The 9061-nt window shown below is 35.9% G+C and overlaps 2 protein-coding genes across 2 annotated transcripts; both read left to right on the forward strand.

Annotated features, from left to right (window-relative positions):
• Positions 1–56: 56 nt before the first annotated feature.
• On the forward strand, positions 57–1140 carry LOC148905991 (mitochondrial ribonuclease P catalytic subunit-like; the record flags this gene model as incomplete). The annotated part of the gene is made up of 1 exon (XM_089038961.1): positions 57–1140. A coding segment is annotated over one exon (795 nt), but the record flags the coding sequence as incomplete, so codon positions are not given.
• A 3081-nt stretch (positions 1141–4221) lies between these two features.
• LOC116300290 (nucleoredoxin-like protein 2) lies at positions 4222–4922 on the forward strand. The gene has a single exon (XM_031709127.2). The coding sequence runs from the start codon at positions 4310–4312 to the stop codon at positions 4754–4756; it is 447 nt and encodes a 148-aa protein (XP_031564987.2). The 5' UTR covers positions 4222–4309; the 3' UTR covers positions 4757–4922.
• Positions 4923–9061: the final 4139 nt, after the last annotated feature.

Genomic DNA, 9061 nt, shown 5'->3' on the forward strand with positions numbered 1-9061 from the left:
CTACCCGTACGCTCTAAATGGTTTTACGGTGTATTTGATTTCTTTCATGAGATTGAATAAAAATCCCATTTGATATCCTTGAAGCCTGTCAAAGGTGGTTTACTCGTGATCCAAAACACTCTTGGATATGGAGGAACTGTGATATAAACAAAGATGGAAAATGTAACCTGTGTGGTGTACAGCTTGAAAATACTTTACCAAATGGATACTTTAACAGCTTGGAAAAAGAAATCATTCATAAACTATCAGATTTAAGTGATGATTTAAAATGCAGTCAACACGAGATTGATGAGTTGAAAGATGTACACAATATTTGTGTGACAAAGGGCCCATTTGATGTGATAATTGATGGACAGAACCTTGGGCTTGAGGGAAAAGAGAAAAATGAGAATTCTACAAAACTCTTTGGAAAAAGACTTGTTCAAGTTGTTTGTCATATTTCTAAACAAGGAAAAAAGATTTTCCTCCCTCTACATCACAAAGCCCTGGAAAATGATATTTCTGAAAAAATGCTCCAAGTACTAAGAAAGCACTGTGAAATCTGGTTCATAAAGTCAAATATCGATGATGATCTTTTGCTATTATATGCTGCAGCTTCAAATGGGATGATTAACAGCAAGACAAGTATAGTTTCAAATGATAACTGGAGGGATCACAGCCTAATTCTTTCAAATGATAACAGATTAAAACTTCTTAAGTGGGCAAGATTGAATCGCATAATGTTTGACCTTAGTGGCAAAAGCCATTTTAGGTTTTTTAAAAATTCATTTGATCCAGTAGTACAGAGATCTGAATATGCCTGGCACTTTCCAGTCATTAATGGCAGCTGGAGGTGTGCCACATTGAGTTAGTTACTACACTCGTATACAGTTAGATTATTCTTTTATGATTGTTGTAAGAAAAAGAGCAGCCATCTCTCAATTCTCTTAATTGTTTCATGTCAATTATGAATCCTCATGTTAAAATCCTAAAATAGTAGAAACTTGCAAGTGATTTTTTTTGTCTTGTGAGCAAAGCAAGGATAACATGCCAGGCAAGTTGCTGTTCAAATCACACACAAGGGTGCAATGGGGTCAGGTATGGGTAAGGCGTGCAAATAAGTGTGAGTCATGAAAGACAAATAAATGAATATAAATTATATCTCTAGGCTACACAAACAAATAAGCCTGGATATTTAACCCACACATTCAAAATTTAAAAGTTGGTGCTGTATTGAAAATATTGTGTAAAGTATGAAAAGCTATATCATTGTTAATGTTGGGTCGTGCTTTCACCTATACATGTTACCTAGAGTCCACTATTATTACTATTGTGATCAATCCATACCATCGCTGATGTATGTTGTTGGTAATTAGGTGTCAGTTAAATAACAATGCAATCAAATGTGCTAGTTTGTGATAGCTGATGTAAGAGTGAGGTGTCAGTAATGTACATGTACATGATCATGAGGCATATCTAGTGAGAGATTGGAAACCTTAAGCAATTAGCTTTTCCAAATACACCACCACTTTCTTCAGGTCTTCTTAGTATGCCTCTAGGAATGGAGGAATGTGAGCCAATTAAAAGCATTAAATATGATGTAATTACAAAGGCCTATAATCTGCAGGTACATGTGCTCACTAGAAAAAAAGAAAAAAAAGGAGATGCATCAGTGTTACTACAATGTTTTCTCTTGAGACTTTTTCTGAAAACCTTATTTTCTATGAATGTACAAAGAATATCAACAATATGACTTTAAGCCCAGTGACATTCCATCATTTGTACTTTAGTAGTGGATCCTGAAGGGGAGGGGAGAACGCCAATCCCATTTTCAGCCCAAATTTCCCACTTCCCAGCATCCAAATCCCGAACTTTTCCTTCAAAAAAAATCCCATTTTGTTTTCTTTTCCAGTGATTCCCATTTACCTAAATCCCATTTTCCCAGTGCAAAAGAGGCAGATTCTAGGTCACCTTCAGGACCCTCATACAGTAAGAGTACTATAACCAGGGCCAGAACCAATTAAATTGTAGTGATGAAAATAATAATTTTATTTCATTCTACATTTTAATTAGTTCTCTTTTGGACTGGGCTAAGTGGCCACAGTTACAGCAGTTGCACTGTAATATCTTTTTTTCAAAACTATTGTTTGCCTGTATCCCATTTTCTCTGCCAAGAATTGCCAATGAAGGCAACTCTGCTAGCAGGGAATCTTTGCTCGTTTTGATATTGCATTTTCACATGCAAACTGTAACCACCATTAGTAACCACCATTAGTGACAGAGCATCAATCAGACTGTTGTGCTGCCTTTATAATGACATTTATGAATGGCTAGACTTGCAAGTAGCTCAGATGATCACTTAAAATGACAGTCCACTTTCTTCCCAATTCATCTAACCAATATCCAAGGGATATAAAAGAAGTACTGAGGACGAAATGAAACCCTGGCAGTGACCACCCATAATGCCTACACTTCAGACTAACCACCTCTAATTTTTTTGGATCCCCAGAGTGGAGCTTTGCTCTTTGGGGTTTTGCTGCCCATTTGGCAAAGTTTATAACTCATAAATAAACTAAATCTTGTGAAACTAAATGTGACTTCATGTGAAAACACCATTGATTATTTAAAGCTGTATGATTTAGATAAGCAAAAGGAATGTGTTGTTTATCGTGAGCCCATCAAGCCCAGCATTATAGTAACCTAGAACATTAACCTATAAGCCATGGACAAATTTTTGTGCAGTCATATATTTGTTGCATAGGGGTCACAGGTATGTATCAAGACTGAGGCTTCCCTGCAAGCAGTCTCCTTTCTCTCTCCCTTAATTATTAAGTGGGGAGGAGAGACTGCCAATACTTATAACTTTTTTTATATATACTACTGTCTACAAAACCAGATTTAAAACTGTTTTTCACTAGATACTCAATGTGCATGAGCAAACAATGAGGCAGCTATCAAAACCATGCAGAGGATTGGTAATTTGATACAGCAGCTGTCAAAATCATCTAAACGATTTTAACAGTATTGCTAATTTACCCCATCCACACACAACTAGCATAATGCCCTACATCGGCAGGATCTATTAGGAAAATGGACTCTGCTATAAATTGAAAACCAAGGATTTACTGGAGGCTAAAAATCTGATAACGATTTAATGTCAGTACAAACTAGAATAGCATTCTTTTATATTAGGGAGCATTCATAATTTATGGATGTGGGGCTACGGGGATTTCATATTTTAAAACATTTTTTCGGGTGGCCCTCCAGTCAAACATAGCATATGTTTCAGTGACCCCCAAACTACAGACTTTAGACACTAAATATTATTAGTCCCCTTCACAGTCCCCTGTGCCATCTTGAAAGGGAACTGTGAAGGAAACCATTGTTACTAAAGAAAATGGATTGCCCCCTCAAAACCTCCTTAGCCCCCACCCCATAGATTATTAACATCCCTTATGTGCAAATGGCATCTACATCTAGTTGTCATTACTTGCAAAACTGAGTGATGTATAAACGCATGATGAATAGAAAGTATGTGTGGACGATGTGTACTGTTATAAAGGAAACCCCTGGCCCTTACCAATCAGAAATCAAGATTTAACAGTTATTTTATGATATGTCTGTAGATCACTCTCTGACGTCTGTAGAAATGCAATCCAAATTGGCAACGCAGGTTCATATTCAGCCAGCCAATTCAAAGGCTGATAGTTCATAATATTCATAGTTTTACAATATTTAATTGAGTTGATTTTGAAGAGCAAATGTTTGTGTATCCTCATAAATCTGCACTTTGATTTAATGTACGTAGGATTGATGTATTGTAGACAATATATTTAGCTTAATTGTCACGAAGATTCATTCTCCTATCTTTTGCTCACACGTTGTGCCATATATATCGAGGACGTTTCTTTCAGGGCGAAGTCTTTTAGTGCTAAAACAGTTATAACAGTTCTTAACGTGTTTTTTTCTCCATTGCTTGTCTTGCTTTCTCAATCCAATCCTTGATAGTCGATTCCACATTTGGGATATTCATATAGTTTTGCTGGATATATATCCCTGAAACCGTCCCAATAATAAGTCCTCCGATCACTCTTTTATTTAAATGAGAGAATATTACTCCAGCTACAAATCCTTTTAGTATACGAACATCTAAGGGATTTTTTTTATCGCCTGATGTTTCCGGCTTGTCCGCCATCTTGCACTTATCTAGAGCCTGCGTTCCTCGTTGTCAGCTGCCGTGATTGGTCACTCGTTAGTCGCCCGTTAATCGCCCTTTGAGTCACCCATCATAAAAGAATATTAAGTCTGACGACATCACTGAAAGAATATCATGGGGTTTTTCGAAGGACACAAACTAAAGAACAAATCAGGCGAGGATGTTAATGCTGTGGAAGCACTTAAGAACAAGGTTATACTTGTGTATTTTTCAGCTCATTGGTGTCCGCCATGTCGAATGTTTACCCCAACTCTCAAAGATTGCTACGAAGAACTGGTGGAGGAAGGATGTCAGATAGGAATAGTATTCGTCTCGTCGGATAGAAGTGAGGATGACATGAATAGCTATTTTCAAGGTCATCATGGCGACTGGTTTGTCGTTCCCTTTGGTGATAAAGAGCTCATAGATTCACTGAAGAAGGAATGCAAAGTTTCGGGAATCCCGAAGCTTGTCGTGGTTGACGAAAATGGTCGGATGCTATATGATGGTGCAAGAAATGATGTGCAGGCTACTTCGCCCAAGTTAGCCTTTAAAAAGTGGAAAGAACTCTATGAAGCATAAAGTTGATGACGATGAGTTAGGGTAACTTCACTTAATATGATAATTTAATTTTGAAATGTTTGCAATTTGGAATAATATTAAAACACAGAAACAGTCCTTGACCGACTACTAGGCTGCACGTACTGTAAACAGTCAATCAGTAATAAAGCATTATGTTGAAACTGACTATCGTAGTACATGCATCTTCATTTTTTTACTTTAGTTGATCATAATTATTCAATAAACCGTTTATTGTCAGGTGCAGGTGTATTTTTCAGTGTAAACTAGAATACATGTTACCATAGAAACATACATTCATTGATATGTCATCTTGTGGAATTTAACAAAAGACGTTTCATTTTATAGGTCCTTTCGTACCTGTCCACCAGCATGTCTTTGTCTTTTGCTCCTCTTGGGAATGCTTGAGTTTATTTTTAAATGCGCAACACGTTTTGCAGCAATTCTGTATTGAAATATTTGTTCTTGTTTAAGGTGGCTCCATGGGGTTTTCTTGGTGCGCTACCTTCCAACTGCTTCCAACTTCAAATCGCAAATACGCAGACGCTAACAATTCATTGAGAAAAAAAAAATTTTTCTTTGTGGATTTTCTTCAGAACTACAACAGACTTTCCCTGAATTTTGTGAACATTGAAAACTTCTAAGGCTGCATAAAATAAAAGCAAAATTAATTAAGGAGGCTCTGGGTAGTTTTGGTCTGGCACACCTAGCCGCATTGTAACGGCTACAACTTCGTCTTGAATAACTCGATCTGCAAGCACTTTTCACACAATGTCAGGAAAGGATTAAAGGCTTCAAAAATGATAAATTAGTTTAAAGCGGCCTTTTCATTATGACGTAATGATGACATCATAGAAATCGTTTACCGCTTATTTTCTCGAAAACTAGACCTCAACTTTCAAATCGACTTGCACCAGTCGATAGTGTTCATCAAGGCACCCAACACATTGCAATATGAAAGAAATGTATGAGAGCGTTTTCCAAATATTACGCGATGAATATTTTCATGGACTTTTACTATTATTTCCAGCGTGTCAACTTTATACTCTCAAAATCGGAACTTTGATTTAGTGGATTGAATATTTTTAGTAGCTAGAATATAGGTACGGATATAGCCACTGTCCTTATTGAGTATGAATCAAATTGTGACTTTCTTTCTAACGTTATGGATTTTTTGATATGAAGCTAAATGACCCCATTTGTTGTCAAAAGCGATAGAAAATATCGATGAAAGCGGCATTCAAAAAATCGTCGAACGATTTTTTTCTAAACAGGGACGGCGGAGCAGTTTTTTGATTGGGGGGGGGGGGGGGCTCAATAGTGACATTGTATGGTAAGGTGGGGGGGCTGAGTTTAGTGAAAGTGTATTAAAATTTCACAAAAAGTGGGGGGGGCTCCGCCGTCTCTGCTCAATGAAGTCACTAAAAGAAGTATCTTTTACGAATATTCTCCTTTAATTTCATATGCATTGAAGGGTTTTTAGGCAGCCAAATAAAAATAAGTACGCTCACAACTAACAGCACACGACAAGGAATAACACGGAAGTCAAGCGTGAATAATCAACAAGAAGCCGTGAGCGAAAATAGTTGTGAGCGTACTTATTTTTATTTGACTGCGTGATTACACAGGGCAATTTTTTCTGCAACTTGTCTTGCAACAAATCTTATTGAAACTGCGCCCAGAGGAAGACAAACACTCAAGGTATAATGCGGTTTAGGGCTAAAATTCGACTCGGAGTTAAAACAGGTGTGATGTCATTACCACATGATATGAGATCCCATCTCCTCGAAAAAAATATTAAATTGTATGGGAGATTCAAAGTTAGTAGGTGCTCATACAAAAATATTGGGTCGAGTCACCTTAAGGAAAGATGAAATTTTCGAAGGAGCATGTTTTTATAAATCGGGATTGATATAAAACTGCTATTATTGGTTCATTTGCTTCACGACTCATTTTCTCTATTTTTTTACATAAGTTTCTAAATTGCGCTTAAGATCTTGGAGGATGAGTACTTTGAAGCTGCTGGTAAATTCCTTTGGAGAATGGGGAAAAACATAATGTCAAAGTTTCATCTTCATGGAAACATTTTAAGTATTCATCAGTAAAACATGTACATCTCAAATGCCCTTAGTAAATACTGAAAGATTTAAAAATAGTTTCGTAAATAGGCTACGTTTTAAATATAACTTAGCAGTACAGTTTTAGTATCCTATTTTAGTTTTTCGTTTAAGTAAACTTGGCTTTTATCTGTACTTGCTATTATTATAAATATAGGTTTTTTAGATTTTCATAGATTTCATAGTGATTTTTCTTATTATTGTTGTCGTTTATTGATTGAATACATAAAGACCCATTATTATTATTAGTAGTATCCAAGGCTATCCATTATGATTGTGATTATGATTATTATTATGATTAATAATAATAGGTTATATTATATATATACTAATGAGACCATCAAAAATTATCGTTTGTGATCGGTCTGCTACTTGTTGATTTTTTTAGATAACTGTGCAAAAAAAAAAAAGTCAAAACATTTTTGATTATTTTTTTAAATGATCATATTATTACAAGATAATCGAATGGGTTCTCGTGGAGTTTGAAAAAATATATCACTAGTGCAGTTTATATTCAAAATTTTGAAATTTTGATATTGATGGATAGACATGGATACTGATGGATAGCCTCGCGCGAGTCTTCGAGCGGCGAGGTGAATATTCTCCATATTCACTGAGCCTGAGGCGAATATTACCAACTTGTGGACAGAGTAACTTATTTTTATATACAATAATTCAATAAAAACAAACAAACAGAAACTTTCGGTTTGCGTGACAAATTCACGCAAAACTTTTAGCAAAACTTTTAGCAAAACATTTAGGCCATACTTCGTTGCCTTTTTAGTATTGATAGGAATGGCATTTACTTTCACTTTTTCAAGAAATTTTTCGGAAATTGTAGCAAAACGATTGCCGGCAAATGCCATTTTGTTGCCGACTCGATATTCCGAGATTCAGAGGTGAATATCGTACAATATTCATCGCCAATTTACCAATGAGCGCGTGCGTTCTTAGGAAGTACGCAAGTTGGTATATGCTAAATTGTATCATTAACATTCATATGTAAATTATACACCGATAAATGCAACAGGGTTTGCATTCCCAGTTTACAATCAGTTGACCAATCACTTGGATAGGCCCTTATAACTTAGGCGGCTAAATCTGCGGTGAGGGCTCACAGCTTATTTAAATAACCAAAGGGGGTTAGTTAAGATGTCTTTTGGTCGAAAGTCTAGGGATAAACGTATCGTCTTATTTTTCTTAGTGATATCGGTGAGCTTGTTCTTTTTCATACATCGACATAAATTTAAACATGAGGCCTCTAAATCAAAGATCGTGCACTTGCAACACTTAAAGGCCATTAGTAAAGACATAGAAAAAACCTACCTACACTTCCATTTATATAAAAAAAATATTGAGGAGATGGCAAACGAGCCGCAAAGAAAAGAAAAAATAGCAAAGCAGTTCAAGGAAGACATTTTGAGTGCTGAATGCTTAACGCCTCCCTTTTTGCTGATAGAGATTCATTCGCATCCAAAGAATTTTCTTAGTCGTCAAGCTATTCGTTTGTCGTGGGGAAACAAAGACTTAGATGAGAAAAGGTAAACCTATCATAATTACTGAATATAGATGATCGTGAACGACGAGAGTCTAAAAAACCTTTTATTGGGAATTTGATTTATAATTTATTGTACGTTTGAAGGTTATAACTCTTACATGTAAAATACATTTACACACTTCCATAACTACAACAAAAATTAACTACTACATGTTCAAAGTCAGTTACCATGGTTGTTTGCTCAGTAACTGTGTAAGTCATGATAAAGCCCTCTTTTTTAACATAGTAACAAAACTATAATAATGGAACGCTTCCACGTAGACCATTGTTTGTTCACCTTGCCAGCAGCTGGACAAGGTTCCGCTCTTGTGATCAGGATTAACGAGAATTTCAAGAAAATTAAGCCCGGCTTTTGCTTAATCATCCGATCCGCAAAAAGTTGTTGAAAAAAGAAAACGCACTATATCGCATAGTGGGCTATGTGAACTATGTAATTAGCGAAAGAAAATAAAAAATAATTATATACGATACTATGTGATGATGATGATGATAATAAATAAATGAATAAATAAATAAAGATTATTCTCGCATGCAGGAACTACAAGATAATATTTTTACTTGGAGAAGTCAAGAACCAGACCATTCAACAGATGGTACAAATGGAGGCACGCAGAACAGGAGACATAGTACAAG

Source organism: Actinia tenebrosa, unplaced genomic scaffold (assembly GCF_029948245.1).
Source record: "Actinia tenebrosa isolate PJP-AT-01 unplaced genomic scaffold, QUT_ActTen_1.0 PGA_scaffold6__47_contigs__length_16458017, whole genome shotgun sequence".
Classification (NCBI taxonomy): Eukaryota; Metazoa; Cnidaria; class Anthozoa; order Actiniaria; family Actiniidae; genus Actinia; species Actinia tenebrosa.

What these genes read in the sequence shown, in the direction of transcription:
- LOC116300290 (XM_031709127.2), top strand. Translation starts at nt 4,310, where the DNA reads ATGGGGTTTTTCGAAGGACACAAACTAAAGAACAAATCAGGCGAGGAT.